Source organism: Mustela erminea, chromosome 6, assembly GCF_009829155.1.
Source record: "Mustela erminea isolate mMusErm1 chromosome 6, mMusErm1.Pri, whole genome shotgun sequence".
NCBI classification, from domain to species: Eukaryota; Metazoa; Chordata; class Mammalia; order Carnivora; family Mustelidae; genus Mustela; species Mustela erminea.
The window spans coordinates 46789153-46815117 of NC_045619.1; the positions used below are offsets into that span (position 1 = coordinate 46789153).

The window sequence follows — 25965 nt, forward strand, 5'->3', positions numbered from 1 at the left end:
GCTCCTTGCTCAGTGGGGAGTCTGCTCCTCCCTCACCCTGTGCCTCTCCCCCTGCTTGTGCACGTGTTCTCTCTCTGTCAAATAAATAAATACATAAATCTAAAAAAAAAAAGATTTACAATTAGATTAACATTTTATGATGAAAGAAATAACAAATATGATGTGTGCCAGAATCAAGATTCAAAATAATCATAAGAGGATGAAAGAATCAGAAAAAACAATGCCTATTTAAATAGGGATACATTTTAAATTCTTGCACTTAAATCCCAAATACCATCCTCATGGGTTTAGGTGAGGAGGGGGGCTGTTGTAAGAGCAGCACGTATAAAGCAGATGTGGGAGGACGCAGTTTGATAAATAAAAAGCTCTGTAGGAGCCAACAGTGTGCTGTGGCTGCCCAGACAAGCAGTGCTACGTCAGGCCCCATTAAATGAGTTTTAGTCTCTAGACTGAACGACAGTGGCAGGAACATTCTGCCCTCCCCTATAGAGGCCAGCTCCCAGCATAGTGAGAAGAGCGTTACCAACATCGACAACAGTGATGGCAGTGTGGACCCTAGGACACCTATGGTCTGAGGGTCAAGGTCTCAGGTTTGGATCCTTAGCCGGCTCTTCTATGGCCATGTGACCTGAAAGAGCATTTCCTCTGCTGTAAAACTCCAGATGCTTGACCTTCCCCCTGAAGCCACAGCGTTAACCAAGATGAAATGGCTTTTGATGCGGTAAAATGTGTATAATACAAAAGTGGTCATTTTAAGTACACAACTTAGTAGCATCAATTACATTCATGGTGTTGTGTAACCCTCACCAGTATCAGTATCTTCCAAAACTTCTTCAACAGCCCTGAAGGAGCTTCAACAGCCCTCCTCCCCCGGTCCCCGCCGACCTCTGATCTACCTTCTGTAGCTACGGAGGGGCCTAGGCTAGATACTTCCCAGATGAGTTGCTAACAACTAAAAATGTTTGGAAATATTAATGGGCTTCCTCAGGGAGGGGTGATGTGTCCATGGTCACCAGAGCTGTTCAAATAGAGAATGGAAAATACTTTCCCAAAAAATGGGACTGGCTTTGGGTTGGAGTGAACGGATACCCTCTCCTTGTGCTAGAGGCTGGATCTGGCCCTCTCTTATCTGAGACGAAACTGAGGCACGAGCTCCCCAGTAAGTAGCCCAAGGTCACACACCCAGTAGCAAAGAGAGCTATGGTTAGAACAGAAGTCTCCTGAGGCACAGCCCTGCCCTGCATTCCGCCCTCTGACGATGCTGCTGTGACCTACTTGTCCTCTGGTTCTTGTAGTTTTCTTTCCAAATTCCCCCAGAGCTTTGTATCACAAAGCTGCATCCACCATCTTAAATGAAAAGCGATTTAATAACGCCCAATTCTTAGCTTTATTGCCACATGATCAAAACTGTTAGATTAATCTGCAAGTGTAAAAACACTTTGAATCACCATCAGAAAACAAGCCCTCAGGTTTGCATCAAAAGCAACATACCACCGTTTGGATGTCAGACTTTGAAAAAACAGTGCAGTGAGTTCCACGCATAGTCCGTGGCCTACTTGGAGAAGCCACGGCAGTCACCACTTTCTTGCTTTCTTTTTTTTTAAGTACAAATTTTGAGACTAGAGAGAGCTTTCAGTTCTGATGTAATCTCCCTTAATATGTAACCAGACACAAATGTATATGGAAAAGATTCAACTTGGGTAAGATTCCAGATTCACTGTTTTATTCTTTAGGGCTCAAGATTTATCACTGTATTTGATGCCTAAAGAGAAAGCCAATATGTTCTTTTAAAATTTTACTACAGAACCAGTCTCTTCTTTAATGACACATTATAAGAAATATTTTTTTCAGAGTCAACAGAAACCAAAAGTAAAAAGCTCTATTAAAACTTGCATTTTTACACAGATCAAGTCTAGTATTTAGTAATTCATTCAAAACTCAATAAAATTTCCCTGTGGAATTTGTTCAAAATATCAGCTTCTATCTTTATATATACGTTTTTTCCCCATCTATATCCCAAGAGGTCTGCCGGCAAAGATGAAGCTTTTTCTTTAGTAATTTATCCTATTAAAAAAACCAAAGGAAAACTTAGAAGCCAATGAAACAATTAAATTCACCATATAAATATTTTAAAAGAAATCTGGTTTTAGGGCTTCATAAGACAAAAACAAATGCAAAGACATTGTGAAACTCATCTACAATTGACCAACTGTTCTTCACCATATGGGTTATAAATGTACACAGAGGTATGTATATGAGCATGTAAGTGGTCTTTGTTTCACATAACGAGAAACCCGGAGGTCGGGAGGCCAGGGGAGGGGAGTCGCTCAATGATGGTGCTGGGAGGTTGGCTCTTTTTTTTTGCTCTACTCTTTTCAATGTATGGATGTCCTTCCTCATGCATGCCATCTCAAGGCTGCCCAGTGGTTTCTGGACTCCTGGCCTCAAGCCACCTCTCTCCACTTTTCTGCCAGAACAAGGGGGTGAAAACAGGAAGCAGTGGTACTTACAGCAGGAAAGCAGAAGCTTTCCCAGAACCCCCAGGTGGATGTTGCATCCAATACACTCATCCAGGACAGAAAGCTAGAATCTTCCAATTCCGTCCTCTTCTTAACCTGCCCCATCATGCATCACATGAATCTCTAAGTGGGTGGATTCCACTTCCTGGGAAGTCTCATGTCCATTCCCTCCCTTCCTTCCTCCACTAATTCTGCCTTGGCCCAAGCTCTTCTCAGCCCTTGGGGAGGCTGCTGCAAAAGGCTATCCCCCACACAGCCACCAGACTGGTATTTCTAAAACATGAACATGACTGTCACTCCTCCGCCACACATAAAGTCTAGAACACTTAGCACGGCATAAGAGCACAGTAGTATTATCTGATTCAACCTCTTCAGGTTCATCTACGCTTTTCTCCTAAATGCACTTTCCAAGTATATGAAGCTCCTTACATTTCTTCCAGTCGCCCATGACACTACAGACCGTAGTGTCTGCTAACATTCTATCATTTTCCCTGAAATGCCTTTCCCTGGCCTTCATTTGTCTGGAGAAGTCCCAGTCACTCTAAAACTCAACCCAAACTTTCCCTATATAGCTATATCTATACCTATACCTACATTCTATATTTATATCATTCTCATTATAGAACTTACTATACCACATTCCAAATTATTTATTTATTTATTTTTAAGATTTTATTTATTTGATATATAGAGAGAGATCACAAATAGATAGAGAGGCAAGTAGAGAGAGAGAGGAGGAAGCAGGCTCCCCGCTGAGCAGAGAGCCCGATGCGGGGCTCGATCCCAGGACCCTGAGATCATGACCTGAGCTGAAGGCAGAGGCTTAACCCACTGAGCCCCCAGGCGCCCCTCCAATTATTTATTTACGTCAATGTCTTTCACACTAGTCAAAGAGTTCCTTGAACATAGAGACGAAGTCTTATTATCTTATTATCTTTGTATCTGCTGCCTGGTACATAGCAGGTGATTAAGAAAGGCCTGTGGAATAAACGAAAGTGAGTGACTGAAATGATGTTGAGGTTATGAATGAAATCAAGGACAAAGAAAGGGGTAAAAGCATGAGAGAAGAGTGATGAACAATTTTGTACTGGGAAGACCTTTGTAGCCCCTAAAATAACAGTTCACTTCTAGAAGAGAAAGTAAATATTCAGTAAGTGAATTTTCCAAACAACTGAAGTTTAACCTTCCCAGCTGAATAAAAACTAACATAAATACTAAAATATTATCCATTAAAATCTTTCCAAAAATGCCTTACACATTCCCTTACCTTTTAAGGAGAGCACATTGAACCAAATTTAACCTTTTTTGGATGACTCAATGTCATCATCATGAAACTCACTTACTCTTGAGGTAGGAAGACTGTCTGCTCCCCCCATTAAACGGCTCCAGACTATTAACCACTTAGTGCTTTGCTAATTTTCTTTCTCTTTCACCATTCAGCTTTTATCTGGCGTCTTAAGCTGTTGCAATTGTGTATACAAGCCTTCAGAATCAGAGAAGCACAAAACCATAGAATTCAAGAGCTTAAGGGAATCTTAGAGATCTTTAATCTATCAGTCCATCAAACTTTAAAATAAGAAAACTAAGCCCAAGTGGGTGAGCAGTCTTCTAATTGGTTGCTTTTAATATTGTATTTTAATAGCTTTCAAGCTGTGTTCTAAAGAGCACTCTACCGTAATTTCAGGTCAGGCCCTAATGTTCATCTTTCTCTAAAATGCTAAGGGTAAGGGTAAATTAAATTTAAAAAGATATACTATTGGACAAACATACTTTTTTTTTTTTTTAAAGATTTTATTTATTTATTTAACAGAGAAAGAGAGATCACAAGTAGGCAGAACAGCAGGCAGAGATAGAGGGGGAACCAGGCTCCCTGCTGAGCAGAGAGCCCAATGCGGGGCTTGATCCCAGGATCCTGAGCAGAAACTTAACCCACCGAGCCACCCAGGCATCCCTGGACAAACATACCTTGAATGAACTTAAAACTCAAGATATATCTGTGCAGTATCACAAGTACAAGATAGTCCTTTTTTTTTTTTACAATGGAATCTCTTCTTTTTACTTATTTTGTGCTTGTGTTCTGTTTTGCTTTGCTCATTTATAAAACCCTTATTGCTTATTCATTCGACACCTCAGTCAGCCTTGTCAGTGAGTAACCAGGCTGCTCCCTAAATGGTTGTTTCTACCCTAGGAATTGGCAAGGCAAGGGAAGAGAAACACATACATTTACTAAGTACTCGCTGTTGGGCCGCTATGATCCTTACCAAAAACAAAATAAAATAAAACCAAACCCTTAGGATGGACAATGTTATCCTCACTTCATAGATGAGGAAACTAAGATCAGAAAGTTGCACAATCTACCCAGGGTCACAGAGTTAATAACCGGTAGAGGAGAAATGTAAACGCCAGGTGCCTAATGCTAGCTACTTCATTGCTGCCCATATGGAGTTAATAATGTATAAAGGGGGAAGGGTACGTAGTCAACTATGATCGGATCCATAGCAGCATGGAAGCACAGAGCGGGGAGTAATTAATTACACCCAAAAAGGTAAGAGAAGGTTACACAGTGACATTTGAGGAAAACCTTATTGATAGCAGTAAAAATAATGAAGCAGGGGCGCCTGGGTGGCTCAGTTTGTTAAGCCGCTGCCTTTGGCTCAGGTCAGGATCCCAGGGTCCTGGGATTGAATCCCACGTCAGGCTCCTTGCTCAGTGGGAAGCCTGCTTCTCTCTCTGCCTCTGCCTGCTACTCTGCCTGCTTGTGCTCTCTCTCTCTGTCTCCCTGGCAAATAAATAAATAAATAAATAAATAAAATCTTAAAAAAAAATAATGAAGCAAACACTTTTATAGGAAATACTCTGGGTTAGGCCCATGGCATCTCCTTGATAACCTTGCAGTAACCTTATTATTTCCCCCTTCTACAAAAGAAACCGAGACACAGTTAGGTTAAAGGAACACAGCCAAGATCACACACACTGAAAGTGGCTAGTTCCAGGGCTCCTCCTATAACCATGTGCTCTGCTAATTCCTAGAGGTGGAAAAAGGTGAGGGCGTCCCCAGGTGAGGGAAGAGGAAAGGGACTAGGGCATAGACATCAATGTGCAAGGGACACAAAGAGGACTCTGAGGTGACTGGAACAGCTCAACCCAAGTGAAAACCTTTAACTCAGATCATGTCACCACTCCCCTACAAAACCCACCACTGGCTGCTTGATACATTTAAGAGAAACCTACACATACCCTGTCTGACTCTCTCTCCAGGGTCAACACTCACTACCCACCCCCTCACTCAGAGCCTCCCTGCCATGATGCCCTTTTGGGTCCTAAAACTCACCAACCTCTCTCCTCCCTCAGAACATTTACCCACGGTGATGTATCCTTCTGAAATATTGTTCCTCTCACTTTTCCCTATCTAACTCTTGGACACCCTCTGGTCTGCACCCAGTCAGGATTTACTCACACAGGCCTTTGAAACTTCCCCTCCTTGTGACAGTATCTCATAGCAGCACCCCCATTCTTCCTTCACAGCATTTACCCTACTTTGTAATTATCTGTCTGATGGTGTGGTCACGGCCTCTACACTCCATGAAGGCACGCAGCATGGTTGGCTTCTCCTCCCCTCTGTGGCTCTGTTTTTGTGGCCCCATAACTGGCACGTATTTAACGGCCAAGGTTGGAGCTGGAACTGAAAGGCGTGGGCTTTGTCCTTTGGACAACAAGAACGCAGAAAAATTTAATGGAGGATTGTGACAAGACGGAATAGAGGTTTAAACAAAGTGAAACGAAACTTTGTGTAGTGCAGGAGAGGACAAAAGGCCGAGGCTGAAGGACTCGTTGAAGATTACGGCAATAATTTAGATGAGAAATAGTGAGGGCCCGGACCAAGGGAATGAATTCAAGACTTTGCAGGTGGCACGGCTGGACTTGTTGGTTGGATATGTGTGTGTGTGTGTGTGTGTGTGTGTGTGCATGCCTACTATGTGTACTCTGTGACCTACTATCCACTTAGGAGGACAAAAAGTAAAAAATAGACCAGCATGGGAGAAAAACAAACAAACAAATAAACAAACAAAAATCCATTGTGCTCTCCATAAAAGAAAAATTCCGAAAAATGACCCATTGCTCCTCCCAGCCCTTTGACCCGGAGGGGACTGAGGAATGAGTAACCATTTTCCAAGGACATGCTCTCTTCAAGGCAAAGCCAGTCAGGCAAAGAGGAAGTGGGAGAATTATATGACAAGCCTGGGACTGCAAAGAAATTTTCAGTCAATCAAATAAGGATTTCAAAGCATACTCAGTAAGAGGGCGTGAGGTGTGTTTCACAGAGAAAGGATAAGCCAAGGAAAGGCTAAGAGAAAACAAAATGGTATGAGCAGGGCAAATGTGACCTATAGAGAGAAAAAAAAAAAAAAGTGTAAGAGGGAAATCCACACCTTGGAGTGAGATTGTGAGCCCCAACACTGAGGGAAGCAAAGAGCTGGAAGATTATGTGGGAAGATCACGACTGGAAGCAGCCAGTGTCAGCCACCAAGCATGGCTTCCTCCCTGCCTGCGGGTGGCAAGAGGGGTGAGCGCTGGGGCCTGGCCTCCCATGGCCGGTGGTGGGCATGGCTGTTGGTGGCTGCTCTGGCCGCTGTGGATTCTACTCCTCAGTATAGCTCTCTTTGAGAAAGACTTAAATTGTGAAAGCTGAGGTTCCAATAATCTCTGCCTTAGATCTTTAAAATCCGGTAACATTCTTTTCTTGAAAATGGAAACTTCTTGGTAACTCTTCTCCCCAGTTCCCTGCAGTTGAGTGAAATCTAAAGGTTACTTTAAATATAAAGTTCATCTTACCGAGAGCATCTGGGCGTCTCTACAGTAAGCCTATTTTTATTGCATGTTTAGCAGTAGTAAAAAGTGTACTGAGAGTAGACGGCACCAGGGAGCTGCCATTTTCACACCTCCAACCAGTGCTCGTTTCCTCTTGCATATGTCGTGGTACAAGAGCCAGGCTCCAAACTTCTGATTTCCCCGAATCGTTTAAAATCATGTCTTGAGTGCTTCTGGGTGGTGACAGACTGCCCCCACTTCTACCTACACCCCCCGACAGTTTGGGAGTGGGACAGGGAGATGACGGTAGGGAACAGGTATCATTCTGAAGGCGGGACGAAGGGCTGATTCTTCTTGTCGCTCAAGTGAACCGAAGTAGCATGGAGCGCAGGGCTAGGTCTTTCAGAGAGTTGTCGCCACTCTGCAGGAATAGTCCTTCTCGTCGGGGACTTGCAGGTATTCAGAATAATTCATTCCCACAAGAGGCATGTGTGTGTTTGGGGGAGGCAGCCTTCAGAGATGCCTGAGCAGGGAGTGAGGGGAAGTTGGTTAAGAGGACCACCAGCTGGTCTAGCTCCTAGTCCACGGCAGGAAGCATAAAGGATCGCTTGATTCATTTGAGTAGTGGCTTCAGAATCACTTGACCTCTGGTGCCTATTCCCCGTTACCGGGCTCCCACTTCACAGAACAAGGACCACGGCTGCTTTTGATTTCATCCGGGCTCATTTTCTTCAGGGCGTGTTCGTTCCACTCTGCCTCATTTACTGTCTGTGTTCAACAAAAGAGTTTCTCTCTTCCTCAGCAGTTTTAGTCTGCAGTGGGCTCATTTCTGAACCCATTCCTGCTTCCCTTGAATTACTTCCTTCCCAAACTCTTTTTCCTGATATGGCAAACTTCCTGAAAGGGTAGTCTGCACTTATTAATGCCTTCACACCCTCCCCTCAAGCTAATATACAATGATTTCTAACCCTACTGCTCTAAGATGGCACCTACACCATTTCCACAAAGACCGCTAACATGCCTCTGATTGCCAAAACCAATGACTTCCCAATTGTCCATTTTGATTATCCCTTTCTCCCCTTCCAAGAGCTTACAAATTCACCACTCCTCATTATATAACCTGATGTATCTAACATGTTAAGCCTTTGTTTCTTTATTGCAGCCATCCGACTTCAATGTCTTCCCTCCTTTCATTTCTAGCTGATGAAGTCATACTTCTTTTTGCGTAAGCACCTGTTCCTCCTAAAAAGTTCTAATCCATTGGAAGCAAAGAACCTTCCTTATTAATCTGGCACATTGCTTTCATTTATTCATTCATTCACCAAACTTTTATTGACTAAGAAACAGGCATTGTGCTAAGTCCCAGGAATATAAAGCCAAAGAAGATAGGTCCCATACCAGTAACCCCTATACAGCCTCATGAAGAAGATGGGTACAGAAATTATTCTGGTAGAGAGTGATAAATGGAAGGATAAAGCTGTGGTTCTCACTCTGGTGGTATATTAGAATCCCCAAAACCAATTTTTAAAAATGCTAATGCCTAGGTTGAATTACCAGACATTCTAATTTAATTAGTCTGTGGTGCATTTTTTTTTTTTTTTTAAAGCTCCTCTGACATAGTCCTGTGAAGTGAGAGTTGCAGACCTCTGGGATACAGCTGTATAAACAGAACATGGAAGACACATCTCGTAGCTGGAACTTTTGACTATTCTGTAACATCTAAACCCCTTTCTTCTTCCTTCCTTTCTACTCAGGTGTGCACCCTTTCTCCATCCAACTTAGGAGATACTGCCCTATCCCCAACTCAGTGGTATATTCTGATTATTCTTTTTGTGACTGGTTTAGGTGTAGGCAAAGGAACTCATTCTAAACAATACCTAAGGGGAGGTCAGTTATGGGAAGCTGACGTTTAATCAACTGAGCCACCGGGGCTCCCTGAGAGATAGTTTTCTTTTTGCATTTGGACACTGCAATGCCTGGCTCTGACTTCTGGAGCCACAGCAACTCTATGGTAACCATGAGTGGATCTGAGGCAGAACTGAGATCCAGAAAGGGCCTGGCTTCTTGATAACACTGTTAGGCTACTGCATCAAACAACCTTAATGTTGGTCTACCTGTGCATTTCTTAATGTATGGAATAATAAATGTCCTAATTCCTCATGATACTTTGAGTCAGTTTTTCGTTTACATGCAACAGATGGCATCCTAAATAATATACAACTAAACCAAACTTGGAGATCAAGAAAAGCAGAAAAACAGCCCAGCAAAGGGGATGTCTATGAAGAGTCTTCATCAAGGCAGTCAAGAAGCAGGAGAAGCAAATGAAGAAGCATGGATACAAACACATAAGATATTATAGAACCGCACATAGTTCAGAGTGGCTACTGCAAAGAGTATGGGCATAAAGCTGAGGCTGGAAAAATGGGAGTTGGGGGTTGAGAACCCAAGGAGCCTTGTATGCTGTGGCAGGTTAAATATGGCCGCAAGACCTTTGCCACTTCTTCTCTTAAGAAGCAGAATTGGTTTTCACACCCCATGAATCTGGCTGGCTTCGTGACTTGCTTTGACCAGAAGAATGTACCTAAAGTGATTTTATGTAAATTCCAGAACCAAGGCCTGGCTCACGTGAAATGCTGTCCCGCAGCTACCATATTGTAAAGAAGGCAATCTAGCCTAATGAAGGATGAGAGGCTAGTGGAAAAGCACTGAGGCCCTTTGGCCACACCAGTACCAAGTGCTGAGCGGGAGAGGCCATCCTGGCCCACACAGCTAATCCCGCCATACTCTGACTGCCCACAGAATTATAAGAAATAATGAATCACTGTTGTAGTAAGCCACTCGATTTGGGGTGGTTTGTTATGCAGCAAGAGGCACCTAATGGTTAGGCCATGCCAAGATGTGCGGACTCTACTCTGAAAACTGTGAGGAGTAACCTGATTAAATTCATATTTTAGGAAGATCGACTTGGTGGCAGCGTCAACCATGGGCTTGGCCTGGGGGCAGGTTGGAGGTAGAAGGACCTGTGTGGAACACTTGTGTTCAGAGTCGAGAAATCATGTGGATGTGACTTAAGACAGGGGTAGGGGGAAGGCAGAGAAGAGTCATCATGGAGGTAAAATCAGTGTGAAATCAGCATGATGGCAAATACAAGTTGCAGTGTGTAAAGGAGAAACGTGAACTAGTAATTACGGTTCTCTGGACTAGGTAAACGAGGGGATGGTAGTGTGCTTCACTAAGAGGGGGCAGGGGAGGAAAAGAAGGTTTAATGGAACTGGAACATCTAAGCAGAGAGTTCGGCAAAGAGTTGTGAATACTCAGTAACTGCTTAATGAAGAAATTAGTATGAGGAACCTGGATGGGTACTGCAGTGTTCTAGTCCAATGAGCCGTGGTTATAGGGCCTAATTGGAGCTTTCTCTAAGTCGAGTTAAGTTTTAATGCTGTGAACTCATTTTCTTGATACTTCATCGGAATAGAAAGGAAAAGGAAAGGTAAGATTCCATGCAGTCCCAAATGCTCACAAATCAACACGTTGTTCCGTTTATGTGTATCCAATCTGTAATTCTCAGGAAGCAAGTGCTACTCGTATCTGATGTTCCCCTCTGAAAGCACTTTCTTAATCTCTCCAGAGGGTAGCACCCTGATAGAGGTTCTCTTTTTATCCCCCATATTCTTCACCTGCCTCCCAGCCTGTAAAGTGGCTTCCCTAACTCCATGGAAAGAAAAAGTTGAGTCTACCCCCATGTCAGATATTTTGTCAAATGAGCACAATCTATGATTTATTTTGTAATTAACCACAAAGGCTACAAGCAACTTTAATATGCATAAGCAAATACTGGCTTACCTTTGAAATTGATTAAAATAGCAAGTAAATGGCTGGGAACCAATCTCATCTTTCCAGTACTGTTGCCAATTCATGACGCTTTCCAAGTTCTTCTGATTTTCTCTCTTACAGGGAGGAATATAGGAGCACTAGCAAAACAGAACACAGAAAATAAACCTATTATTTTACAGAATATTGAAATATGGTCCTTTTTTTATAGGGAGATGATATTATGCATATAATAAATGTAATTCTGACCCACCTAATCTTTAATAGAGCCAAACTGAAATCATGGAACTATATTTCAAATTTCCAATTTGGAGCAATTATAGAAAATATTCCAATTAAATGTTGCAAAAAATAATCTTTAGTCATTACAATAGGAGGATAGATTATAAACAGTTACAATCTAATGGCAAATTAAAAGCATGATATACTCTCTTTATTGTGGGCCTGTGAATCAATAGAGGGAAGGAAGGAAGGAAAGAAGGAAGAGAAAAAAAAAAGTTGGGTTTTATCTGCAGTTGCTAACTATGGACCTTGATATTTTCCTCTTCCAACTCTAACTACCAAATCAAGCACACAGCTCTCCTCAGAGAGTATCTCCTCAGATACTGCTCTCAACTACTGAAACTGAAGTTTTCTTTTCTTACATTCTCTTGAACAATAAAATCAGCAGAAAATTTCCTCAGAAGTACATAATCAATGCATTTTGCTAACTGATGCCTTTTCCTGGCTCTGCCTCTAACAAAGTAGTTCTCTCTGAAGGGGTCCAATGACTGTAAGCAATACAGAATCAGGATATTTGGGAAATTATTCTCAGCTCTAGATGTTAAATTTAACCCTTAACATTCTAATCCAATTTCTCCGATTCAGGGTTTTTTTTTGTTTTTTTTTTTAGATTTCTTTTTTTTTTTAAAGTAATCTCCTCACCCAATGTGGGGCTCACACTCATGACCTGAGATCAAGAGGCAGATGCTCCATCAACCTAGCCAGCCAGGGGCCCCTCTGATTCAGTTTTTACAATAATGATCACAACAAAGATGGTGCCAATTTACCCTTATTGAATGTTTACAATATGGCCGACACTGCAATAAACGCTTAATGGGCTTTACCTGTGTGCTTCTTACAACAACCTTAAAATGATCTCCAATTTACAGATGAGGAAACTGAGGTTTCTGTCAACTCTCCAACTAGATGCTGGTGATTTTATCCCATTCGACTCCCAGATGTTCTAGGAAAGTTTCCGACGTTAAGGAGTAGGGAAAAAAATAAAAAGAACTTTCACTTCATAGTATAGTTTTTTAAAAAGGATTTTATTTGTTTATTTGACAGAGAGAGAGAGAGAGAGCACAGGCAGGGGGAGTGGGAGGGAGAGGGAAAAGAAGGGAGCCTCAGCAGGGAGCCTGAGGCAGGATTCCATCCCAGGACCCTGGGACCAACTGAGCCGCCCAGGTGCCCCTTCATAGTATAATTTGATTTGCATTACTTTAGAGTATATAACTTGTCAACACCTTCCTATTATTTTCTGGTAAAACACTGACTTTTTAGTATGATGTACAGTCCTCTTCAGCATCTGCCCTCCCCCGCCTGGGACTTCGCCATTTAGAAGTACATAGTCCCAGGACACCTGGGTGGCACAGTCAGTTAAGCGTCTGACTTTGGCTCAGGTCCTGACCCTGGGTCCTGAGATGGAGACTTGCATCTCTCCCTCTGCCTGCCACTTCCCCTGCTGTGCTGTCTCTCTGATATACAAACAAATAAAATCTTCAAAAAGAAGAAATACATAGTTCCCAGATCTGCCACATGCCATCACAACTACTGGCTGGTTCATGCTTCTCTCTCTTCTTTTTAAATTTTTTTTTTTTTTTTTAAGATTTTACTTATTTGACACACAGAGAGAGAGCTCACAAGTAGGCAGAGAGGCAGGCAGAAGGGGAGGGGGAAGCAGGCTCCCTGCTGAGCAGAGAACCCAATGCAGGGCTCGATCCCAGGACCCTGAGATCATGACGAGAACCGAAGGCAGAGGCTTAACCCACTGAGCCACCCAGGCACCCCTTCTCTCTCTTCTTTCAATGCATTTTCTTGTAGTTAGTTACCTTCTTTCCAGATGCAGCTCTGGTGCATCTGTTTGGGGAAACCTTCTCTTTCCTTCTCCACAGTTAAGCCCCCCTTCCGTTGTCCCGCCATAGGCATCACACCCCATGCAGGCACAGCTGTAATCCCACTTCCCACTATCACACTGGTTAGTCTGTTTGACATCAGCCTCCTCAATTCATCGGCAAGTTGGAACAAGGCTCTTTCCTCTTTTCTTTTCTTTCTTTTTTCCCCAATGCATCTTCACACTTAGGACTATGCCTGGTAATAGTGAAATTTCAAAAATGTCGGTAGAATTAATAATATCACACTTATATACAATTTTAAATTCAACATGATGAAGCTATTTTCACAGCAGTTAAACATTTCTCTTAACACAAAAATATTTTAACTTTTAGTCAATTTGGTTGTTTTCTATTATATGTAACAAATTTACAACACCTTATGCAAATCTTAGTTCCATGATTGGCTCACTGCCTATTTGCCCTCTGCATATCTAGTTAATGTTCTATTAATAACACTATAACATATATAAAGCTAAACTTTTCTGTGAAATTCTGAATTCTGAGATCTTCCACAGCAGCAGTGGGGTTTAGAAGCAATAGAGGCTCTTAGATCCAGCTCCTGTCCTACTATTTGTTGGGTGTTTGGACTTGAGTAAATTACTTCCTTTTTTCTGGATTTCATTTCTTCTGATCTGTAAACTCTCCAAAATAATTTCTAGTTCTCTATTTCTTTGATTCTCTTCTTGGAGGTACACCAAGAAAGGACCCAGCAGAAGGCAGGACTACAAACACTGTTGCAATATTTTTCCCAGAAAAGATCCTGCCCACCGGGGAAGAGGTTGGGCAGTCTGACAGAGCCACCGTTCCAGCCCCCAAAAAGGACAAGTGCGGTAGGCCCTTTCTTAGAGACCTATACTTGGCATTAGCTTAGTGTTCATAAGGGGCCTCTGATTTTTTTTTTTTTTTCTTGTTTGTGTGCTATAATGTGCTGGACAGTTCCTTTCCTTCTATTGAAACATTCTTCCTCCGGCATCATGGTCAATTAGTTTATAAAATGAGAGTAGGTACCCCCTGATTGTGTTCTTTGAAGGATGTGTGAAACCTTAAAAGTCCATCACTGAGCAGCTGCCTTCGGCTCAGGTCATGATCCCGGGGTCCTGGGATCGAGTCCCACATCGGGCTCCTTGCTCGGCGGGGAGCCTGCTTCTCCCTCTGCCTCTGCCTGCCTCTCTGTCTGCCTGTGCTCACTCGTGCTCTCTCCCTCTGTCTCTGAAAAATAAATAAAATCTTAAAAAAAAAAAAAAAAAGTCCATCGGAGCCTTTTTTTTTGCAATGACTATACCTGACACGAGAGGTACACTGAACATTTGAGGGAATAACAGCTGACAATCAAACGGAAGTAAGGCAGATTTTTAAATTTTGAAGTTAGCTCAGTTTGAATTCTTTGCTATTTAGTTTTTCTAAATAAAAATGGGTTTAGAAGAGACCCCGAATCGCTAAGGAAATGTTGAAAAACAAAAATAAAACTGGGGGCATCACGTTACCTGATTTCAAGCTTTATTACAAAGCTGTGGTCACCAAGACAGCATGGTACTGGCATAAAAACAGACACATAGACCAGTGGAACAGAGTAGAGAGCCCAGATGACCAACTCTGTGGTCAATTAATCTTTGACAAAACAGGAAAAAATATACAGTGGAAAAAAGACAGTCTCTTCAATAAATGGTGCTGGGAAAACTGGGCAGCTATATGTAGAAGAATGAAACTCAACTATTCTCTTACACCACACACAAAGATAAACTCAAAATGGATAAAAGACCTCAACATGAAACAGGAATCCATCAGAATCCTAGAGGAGAACATAGGCAGTAATCTCTTCGATATCAGCCACAGCAACTTCTTTCAAGATATGTCTCCAAAGGCAAAGGAAACAAAAGCGAAAATAAATTTTTGGGACTTCATCAAAATCAGAAGCTTCTGCACAGCAAAGGAAACAGTCAAAAAAACAAAGAGGCAACCCATGGAATGGGAGAAGATATTTGCAAACGACAGTACAGACAAAAGGTTGATATCCAGGATCTATAATGAACGCCTCAAACTCAATACACATAAAACAGGCAATCATATAAAAAAAATGGGCAGAAGATATGAACAGAGACTTCTCCAATGAAGACATACAAATGGCTATCTGACACATGAAAAAATGTTCATCATCACTAGCCCTCAGGGAGATTCAAATTAAAACCACATTGAGATATCACCTTACACCAGTTAGAATGGCCAAAATTAACAAGACAGGAAACAACATGTGTTGGAGGGGATGTGGAGAAAGGGGAACCCTCTTACACTGCTGGTGGGAATGCAAGTTGGTGCAGCCTCTTTGGAGAACAGTGTGGAGATTCCTCAAGAAATTAAAAATAGAACTTCCCTATGACCCTGCAATTGCACTCCTGGGTATTTACCCCAAAGATACAGATGTAGTGAAAAGAAGGGCCATCTGTAACCCAATGTTTATAGCAGCAATGGCCACGGTCACCAAACTACGGAAAGAACCAAGATGCCCTTCAACAGACGAATGGATAAGGAAGATGTGGTCCATATACACTATGGAGTATTATGCCTCCATCAGAAAGGATGAATACCCAACTTTTGTAGCAACATGGACGGGACTGGAAGAGATTATGCTAAGTGAAATAAGTCAAGCAGAGAGAGTCAATTATCACATGGTTTCACTGATTTGTGGAGCATAACAAATAGCATGGAGGACATGGGGAGTTAGAGAGGAGAAGGGAGTTGGGGGAAATTGGAAGGGGAGGTGAATCATGAGAGACTATGGACTCTGAAAAACAATCTGAGGGGTTTGAAGTGGCGGGGGGGTGGGAGGTTGGGGTACCAGGTGGTGGGTATTATAGAGGGCACAGATTGCATGGAGCACTGGGTGTGGTGAAAAAATAATGAATACTGTTAGGCTGAAAATAAATAAATTTAATTTAAAAATATGGGTTTAAACCCAGGGAATAGGTTTAAAAGAAGTATCTCCACCAAATGACAGCTCTATGATTTGACCAGAAGAGTCACGTCCACGTGTTTCTGGAAAGGTCAGACGAAAATCTTCACTGAGTGAGTAGAGTCTGTATTATGTACGTTGTGGCTTCATGTGGGCAAAAAACAAACATTCCTCGCCTTTAGGATACTATGAGGTAGTGTGGATGGGTTTTTAGAAGCAAAGTCTTTTTACATTAGGAAAAATTGCCTGTGATCCAAAATTCAACTGTTTTTTTCATGGACTGCGTTCTTTCCAAGAGTATTATAGATTAAATGATGAGCTTATGATCCTCTAGTAACTTTTAAAGCTCACATCACCTTAGAAGGAAAATTGTTTAAAGGCTAAACCTTATGTTCTTAGAAATCATTGTTGTTCATTTTCTTGTATCTTGATTCTCCGATTAGTTTGTCTTTAAAATTTCTGTGGAGGCTAACTTCGCTTCTCCCAAGATTCCTTCTCAGCTCGGCAAAGCAGTGTAGATTGTTAAGAATTTTAAAATAAGTAATAAATACCAATTCAAAGTAGTGTTCTAGGAAAAAGAAATGTTTCAGAAATTCAGTCAGAGACTCCTTTCCTCTCTCAGCTGTTCAAACCGGATGGGTTTCCAGGCACTAGCATAGCATAGCTCTACCATAACTCTCTCACCTTTGGGGGAGGGGCACAAACGATACTATACACCGTATCAGCAGCATCCTTTATTGTCGTCATGGCTAACATTTACTGATTATATGTGAAGCATCTCATGAATCCAAATCTCATTAATCCCAGTCAGCAAATGGTATCATCACCTATGTTTTACAGATGAGGAAATCGAGGGGCAGAGGTTTAAGAAAACTTTCCCTCTGTTACAATGGCAAATGGAAAAGTTGGGATTCAGACAGCAGGGTCTTCTTAACCACTGCCCCACACGGCCCCCAAGTCTCTATCTTTAGGGCTTCCCAGTTGTCTCTCTTTGAAGCTGCCTGTTTTGGGAGTAAGGGAGATGCCCTGATTTCTGCATCCCTCGCTTAGAGAACCAGAGTAATGATTCTTTGGGAATGGAGTTGGTGCAGCCCTCCCAGACGGATGCACTGAGGTATTCTGTGGCAATGCTTTGTTTTCCTCAGAGAAATGCCTTGTGAGTCTTCATTTGTTCCCTCTTGTCTCAGTTTGGCTCCAGGCTTGGTGTTTGGTGCCATCGATGTAATTTCACTTAGGTGAATTTATAGACACAATGTCTTCGGTCACAGAGGACAATGAGTGTTCCCTTGGAGAAACTTCTTCATAAGACTCTGACCTTTTTTGTTTTTCACTTGCAAAGGCAGCATTTCCCAATTTTTAATATCATTATCACCCAAATAACCTTCACTATTGTCTGTGTCACTTGCTGCCTAAACTTGCATGAAATCATTTTCTTTAAAAAGTCAAGAGAACAAGAGGAATGTGATAAAAATATTTGCTTTTCTGGTAGAAAAAATATTTTTGATTTTTGAATTCACGAACCAAGTTGGAAGAATAGAGTGGGCTAAGACTTCTGGGAGTTTCTAAGGGAAGATGCAATCATCGTTTGACGTGGAATATTTGATTATGTACTTATTATGACTTATTTTTCCATTATCTTATTTTAGGAATTATCAGGATTTATAATACCATTCTTTTCAGCCTATCACAATGGATTTATATTTTAATAGTACCCTCTTGAGTGTGTTCTTTTGTGTCTTGAGGATTGCATTTCAATCATGTGGGCAGAGTAGGCAGAAATCACTTTCTTCCTTTACTGAGTCATTTAAAAAACAATTGCACAAAACACGTGGTCCATTTAAACACTGGGGAGCAAGTTCTATGTTAGGCATTATCTAAGAAACAAATGGAGAAACTGCTTTTTTTCTCCAGTTTCTTTATTGACTTTATTTGGTTAGGGAGGATAGTATTGAAAGACTTAACACTAGAATGGGTTTAGCTGATTAAATAATTTCCAAAATAAACTTGGTTAGAAAATGAATTCTTGGTGTGCCTGGCTGGCTCAGTCAGTAGAGCATGCGACTCTTGATCTTGGGATGGTAAGTTTGAGCCCCACATTGGGTGGAGAGATTACTTAAAATTTTTTTTTAAAACCCAAAAATAACTAATGAAAACATTATCTATCACAACATAGGTCTAATTGTATTTTATACTACAATCCTCATTTTCTGTAATATCTGTAAGATATCTATGTCAGCTATGATTAGTAACTTTAATGACATTTTTGACAATATAAACACATAATTAGGAAAACACTATGGAATAAAAACTAACTGAACCATTAATAAACTCCATATTGTTTCATAGGCCTCAACTTCATTACTTGTGAACACACATGTAAGTTAATTTAACAAACACATATGAAATTATATGTCATCTAAAAAAAATTAATTGTAGGGCGGGGCTCCAGAATGTGTATCTATAACTGAAAGCTAAATGAAAATAATCTTGTGAAAGAACTTGAAGGTCAAACAAATGGCTTAGAAAATATAAAAAGCAAGGCTAGCTAAGAACAGGAGAAGCTAAAACAAGCTCTTCGGACAGAATCGGCTGGGCAGGTCCAGTGTGGTGCCCACCTTAGAACGGTGTTCGTCAAAGTTTGTCCCACGGACCACTTGGGTCGTTCATCAAAAAGATCTACCCTCCTGAGGGTCTGATTCTGTAAGACGAGGAATCTGTATTTTTAACAGCTTTCCTTTCCCTTGGAATAACAACTTTTTAGAACTGATAATTTATGCAACGAGCCATTCTTGATTGCTGAGTACTGGACAGAGTACAAAGATTAGATATTACTCACCCTTTTCTTGTCTCTCCCCTCCCTTCCCAGAAGCATGTAATGTAGTAGTAGTAGCTTATTCACAAAGTGCTTTGTGATTACAGAAGGGGAAGTGAAGATTTTGGGCTTTGGGGGTATGAGGGAAGCTCATACCCAGAAGAAATGATTTTTGATTTGTGTCTTTAAGTTTGACCAGGAGTTTGCTTCTCAGAGAATGTCTTGGGAAGGTGACATTCCAAAAAGAAGAAATGGAATGTGCAATGACTTTGTCTGTATAAATGTTCCAGAAAGACTGAGTCATCTAATGTGCTTGGAGGATAAAGGGCATGGGGGATGGTGTTGAAAAATGCCCAATTATCTGAACTACTACTCACCAAAGAATTGTTCCTCTCTCCTTAAATGCTTCAATGAAAAACTGCTCACTACCTCCTGCATAGTATTTCCACCCACCCACCAATGCTCTTTTAGTTAGAATTTATTGTCATGCGTTGATGCTATCTGCATTCTGTAACTTAGTAATATTCATTTAACTTCTGGATTCGAGCAGATTGTTCAGGTTGATTCTATTAAAACTGAGAAAAGTTTCAACTGACATTCCACTTTCAAGAGAAAATAGTTCATTCAGCATTAGCATTAGAAAATAAAAATACAGCGTCTTTACTAAAAAACAGAGAGCAAATCTAAATAGAAAAAGTTAAACCAAAACAAGAAGTGTAACCTGGAAAAAGCTCAATAGTTATTATTTAAAACAAGAATGATAGTATATGTAAAAATTGGTTCCATGGTATGTGATCCTAATTCAAAATCTTTGAGGGGAGGACCAATCCTCACAACCATATAGAACACTAAAATAAAAGTTTCGTAAGTGTTCATGCACGCATTCAGATAATGCCTCATTGATGGCATTATTTGCATACTGCATTGTATACTGCGCACAAATTTCAATGTGTGCATGTATATTTAATGAAATATTACAGCCATCACTTCTGCAACAAGCCCTCTATCCATGCTAAGTCCCCGAGGACCAGGACTGAGAGATGATGGTGATAAAAACGTGATGTTTCCTACTCATGGCAGGATGTGTTTTCCAACGATGGCTGCACAAATATTTATCCCATTTCACAGGCTTTTACGGTGTGACATTGACACTCTTCTATTCGGGGTGCAGCTTTATCTTTCCTTCCCTAGAACATGGATGAGCCTGTGATCCTGTGCGACTTCCACGGCTAAATCAGAAAAGGCGACATAGCTTCTGCCTGCAACTGTCTCTTGGGAGTGCCCGCCCCTGGAATCTGGACACTATTCCACGAGGAAGCCAAAACTACCCCATGCAAAGCAATCACACAGAAAGGCCCATGTGGAGAGAATCCCAGACCCCCAGCCAAAAGCCAGCATCAATTGGTAAGTAAGTGAGCCTTCAAATGATTCCAGCCTCAGCCCGGGGACCAGACACTGTGGAGCAGAGATAAGCTGTCCCCTTTGTGCCCTGTCTGAATTTCTGGCCCACAGAATTTGTGAGCATAATAAAAATAATTTAATCCACAGGGGTACATGGCAGTGGCTAACAGATCATAGGGCACCTGGGACTAAAAAGATGAACACCTTTTAACGTTCTCCTTGAACTACATACCTGAAAAAACCTGAGGTCTGATGAAATGTAGTCCAATGAGACACTGTGACATAAGAGAGGGCTCCTCATCCAGTCCCCAGGCCAAAAGCTCCTTGAACAAAGAGGAGGCTGGTCATCCTTGGGGACAGACCCCTTGGTAGTGCCTGAAGTAGCACCTACTCAAAATCTTCTAACCTTTCCCCAGAGAACATGCAGACATTTACCAGAGCAGCTGGGTAGGGGTGAAAGGGCAGACATTTATTTCACCTTTTAAAATTTTAACTCCATATAGTTAACATACAATGTTAGAGGAGTTTAGGTGTACAATACAGTGATGCAACAATTCTATACATTACTTGTCCTCTTAATTTCCTTCACCTATTTTATCCACCCCAGACTCACCTCTCCTCTGGCAACCATTGTTTGTCCTCTATAGTTAACAGTCTGGTTTTTGGCTTGTCTAGAAAGGGCAGACATTTAGAGTATTACTGGACGCTGGCTCTGTGCTAACCCTTAAACCTGAAGGCCAGAGGTGTGCTCACAACGGGGGCTCATAGCATCAGGAGTAAAATGGAGCTTTGGCCCAAGCTGGCATTATGATGGGCCCAGAGATTCCATGTGGTTGTTCCTATAGATCCCGAAGGTATAGATGCAACACATGGTACTTAACAACAGTCCTCAGTACCTCCCTTGACCCCCTTACTTACAGACAGAAGCTTTTTTGGTGGATGAGTCTGACACTACCTGCTCGTTCCCCCAACAGTAAACCAACAGACCAGTACTGCCACCCTAGGAAGTCACAGAGATGATAGAGTGGGATTCCTATCATGTCCCTAGTTAACTTGCCTAGTCGGCTCCTGAAGAGGGCTGACATAGCTTGGAGAATGGCTGTATCGTTAGATGAAACCATGGTGGCCATTTCAGATCGTCTATTTATTGGAGCAAAGACACTTACCTCTGGAAACTATTCCATGGCAATTGATCTAGTAAATGTTTTTCTCTCCATCTTTGTGGAAAAAGTGTATCAGAGGCTGTTTTTACCTGGCCGAGAGGGTGCAGACTCTCCAGTCTTATTCAGGACTGTCTCACTCAGCACTACCTCAACTCTCTCTGGCTGTTATGCTCTACTTCAAGGGGACATAGACCCCCTCTATCCCACAGAACATTACAGTGTACATTGATGCTATCATGCTGATTACTGCACCTGGAAGCAGGGAGTACAAAGTGCCCTAGATTCTGTGCCAGTGAGTGGGAAATTTGGGGGAATGGGGGTTGCCACCTCAGTGATGCTTCTGGAAGTCTAGTGGTCTAGGGAATTTCTAAATACCCCTTCCAAAGTGAAAGACGAGTTTCTGCATCTTTCACTCCTTCATAATTAGAAAGAGTCACAATGCTTGGACTTCCTTATATTTTGGCAGAATCATAGACCCACTTTTGAGATTACTACTTCGAGCCTTTATTGAGTGAACCATAATGCCACTGCTTTCCGTGGCAGCCGGAGCAGGAGAACCTGCTCCAGCGGCTCCAGGCTCCAGCCCTTTCAATTCACCTCTTTGGCCCAGTGCCTCCAAACATAATATGAGGTCTGTGCCAGACTGGGGGGTACATGGAGCCCACTGAGAGCCCTAGTAACATAGAGCAAACCCATGCTTTCTTTGGCAAATATTCTCTTTCTAAGAAACCATGGATTTGGTCCTGAGTGCCAGGAGGGTCAGGTTGTGTAAGCATGGAACATCAAGTTTCCATGCCACTGTTGTACTCTGGGCTTTTTGACCCACTGAAACAGAAGGGTGCCATTTACAGGACTGAAGCAGGTCATGCTGGGAAGTAAGTGTCACAAGCAAATGGTTCACACTCCCAGTGTACCTTCTCTTTTTATACTACCGCCTTTCCCAACCTGTCCGCATAAACGGTTGTTAATCTAGGTCGGTTTTTCTAATACTGGGTTATACACGCCCCCAGGAGTACCCTGAGGTGTGCTAGTGGGTTCTTGACCAGTTTGGATGGGTGGAAAAAATCTGAGCTCAGTAAGCCTCACTTTGAGCAGAACTTCCGGTTGTTTGTTTCTCTCATAAGGAAAGATGTTGAAGGTACAGAGATACACTAAGTTATAGATGCTGCCTAATAAAATTGCGTTTTGATTAAAGGGATGAGACCAGGTTAAATTCTCAGAAACGGAACTCTGGTCAAAACATAAAATCTAAAAGCTGTATTTCCCATGCATCCTTTCTCAGGAAGCTACTTGAGGATGTACTCCACTGAAACAAAGGTATAAACCAAGAAATAGGAAGGCACTGGGTCAAGGGAACACAGCACTCAACATGGGGAAGACACAGCAGGCCTAAAGTGTAACCAGTTCAATTCAGGGCAGTAGTGGGCTGAAGGAATCTAGAAAGGGCATCCCATTTTTTTTTTTTTTTAAGAGAAAAAAATGGAGCAAAATGGTTACCTGTTACGAATAGTCATATGAAAAATAGTGTACAAAGTAGTTTTATGACTCTGTGGGAAAATTTTGGAAAAGGAAGAGAAAGGTGCAAAGGAAAGTAAGAATATATGAAAAGGGGATGACTATCAGCTCAAGGAAAATAAACATTTACAGAAATGAACAATAAATTACATAGTTAAAATAAGTTAATGCTCAATACTAGTTTAGCCAAAAATTATGACAGAACCATATTTAAAGGATGAAGGACAGAAAAATGAGGTGGAATGGTATGGTGTAAGAAAGCTAAATCCTCATATTCCATTATGTGTGGTCAATGGTATCTTGAATATACACATCAGAGAGCCTACTAGTTGGAAACACAGAGATAAATATTAGAGAAAAATAAACTAAAAACATTTACACTGACAATAAAATATTGTTTACTATGTGTGAGACCATTATTCAAGGTGTTTCACACATATTACTCATTTAATCCTGATAACCCAATGAGATAGATACTATTACAGTTCCTTTTACAGATAAAAAAAACTGAGGCAGAGAGGTTAAGTAACTTCCAAGGTCATACTACTACTTTGATTAAAAAATAAAGTAGGAACGCCTGGGTGGCTCAGTCAGTTAAGCTTCTGCCTTTAGCTCAGGTCATGATCTCAGGGTCCTGGGATTGAGCTGCACCAACCCCCACCCCCTTCCCTGCTCAGCAGGGAATCTGCTTCTCCCTCCCCATGGTCCTTCCCCTTTGTTTGTGCATGCTCTCTCTCTGTCGCTCTCTAATAAATAAAATATTTTAAACTAATTGCTAAAATAAAGCATAATAGATACACAGGGTAAAACCCCCAGGCAAACATGCTTAACAGTTATACATTCTTTCAGGTGTTTTCTACATTTGATTTTAACATGAATGTGAGTACACTCTTCTCTTTCTCTTTCATTTAACAATATACCTTGGTACTCTCATATCTGCATAGAAAGATCTAGCTCATCCTTTTTTCAATGCTACTATATGGATATGCAAGAATTATTAAGTTGTCATCTACTAGAAAACATTAAAGGTGTTTCCAGTCTTTTGAAGTTCCAAAGGAGCAACAAAATTCCTTTTACAAGCAACTGTACGTACATATGTGAGAACAGGAAAAATAAAAATATGTATACATTCAAAATTTATGACTATCGTGTCCCAAAGAGACTGTATCAACTGCACTTCTGCTAGAAGTTTACAAGAGTGCCTATCCTCATATCCTTAAAAAAAATAAAAAGTAATATGGTATAATTAAACTTTCTGATAGGTGAAATATGGGACTTCTTGTTTTAATTTGAATTTTTTAAAGATTTTTATTTGAGAGAGTATGGGTGTGGGAGAGAGAGAATTAGGGAGTCAGAGGGGCTGAGGAAGGGGGAGAAGCAGACTCCCCACTAGCAGAAAGCCCAACTCCAGGCTCCAGCCAAGGACCCTGGGATCATGACTGAGCCAAAGGTAGATGCTTAACCACCCAAGTGCCCCTAATTCGCATTTTAAAATAGAGGTAATTTTTTTTTATATATTTGAAAAACTATTTGTATTTCTTTCCTGCAAACTGACTATCCACAAACTCTTCCCATTATGGTCATTTTCTTGCTGATGTTTAAGAGTCTTTACATAGCAAAAAAGTTAATCTTTATGACATATCACCAATTTCCATTCTTTTGTCTCTTTTGACTTAATTTGTGGTATGTTTGGGATATAGACATATGTAATTTGTATCAACTCAATCTGTGAAAATCTATGCAATTAGACCCACATCAATGACAGAACCATTATCTATAACCGCAGAAACAAGACCTCATCACTTTTGTGCTGTCTTAAGACTTACAAAATAAGGTATGTGACACTGTTCAAAAAAATATTTTAGAAAATATAAATAAATAAAAATAAAAATTTAAACCTCTGGTGCTTCCATCATTATGATTACCATTGTTATCTCACAGGATTTTGTGTAAATATTAAGTAAAGTTGTGCCATAATTTTCATCTGAACATGTGTTCTATCACAGGTGTTTGTTTCAACGCATTCCTAAAATTGTACAAAAAAAAAAAATTCAGAAGTTTTCCTTGTTTCTCATGTGCTCTGGCACACTTTAAAATAGGAATAAAGGGGAGGAGGTGGGGGATGGGGTTACTGGGTGATGGGCATTAAGCTGGTCATGTGATATAGTGAGCACTGGGCATTATATACAACTGATGAAATCACTGAACTCTACCTCTGAAACTAATCCACGATATGTTAATTAATTGAATTTAAATAAAATAAAAATAATTTAAAAAATAAAATAGGATTAAAGTTATCTACTTTCATAGAACTGACCTGGAAACATTTACAATTGGAATTTGTTTGAAAATTAGTGAGATTATACACATTTTCCATGTGTCCGCTTAGTTGTAATTCTTCACCAAACTGTTTACGTTCTGACCCTGTGTATCAGTTGGGGTTCCCCAGAAAAATAGAACCAACGGTATACATGTAGACATATAAGAGATTGACTATGAAGAATTGGCTCACACAAGAAGGGATATCCTACAATTTGCTGCTCACAAGATGGAGACCCAGAAAAGTGGGTGGTATAATTCATTTCAAGCATAAAGGCCCCCAGTCAGAGGGACACCAATATTGTGTTCAGCTCAGCAGAGGGCAAGTTTGCCCTTTCTCTGCCTTTTTGTTCTATTTAATCCCTCAACAATTTGTATCATGTCCACTAGCATGGGTGAGGATGGTTCTTCCTTACTGAGACTACTGATTCAAATGCTAACCTCTTCCAGAAACACCCTCACAGATGCACCTAGAAATCATATTTTATTAGTTCTC

General features: G+C 41.1%; 1 protein-coding gene across 1 annotated transcript in view; it reads right to left on the bottom strand.

The window, feature by feature from the left end:
- Window positions 1-25965, bottom strand: part of KCNMB4 (potassium calcium-activated channel subfamily M regulatory beta subunit 4) — a 59917-nt gene that overhangs the window by 20128 nt on the left and 13824 nt on the right. Inside the window, exon 2 of the mRNA XM_032347039.1 lies at window positions 11172-11299. Within this exon, the coding sequence (XP_032202930.1) occupies window positions 11172-11299 (128 nt within the window). The remainder of the gene's footprint in view (window positions 1-11171; window positions 11300-25965) is intronic.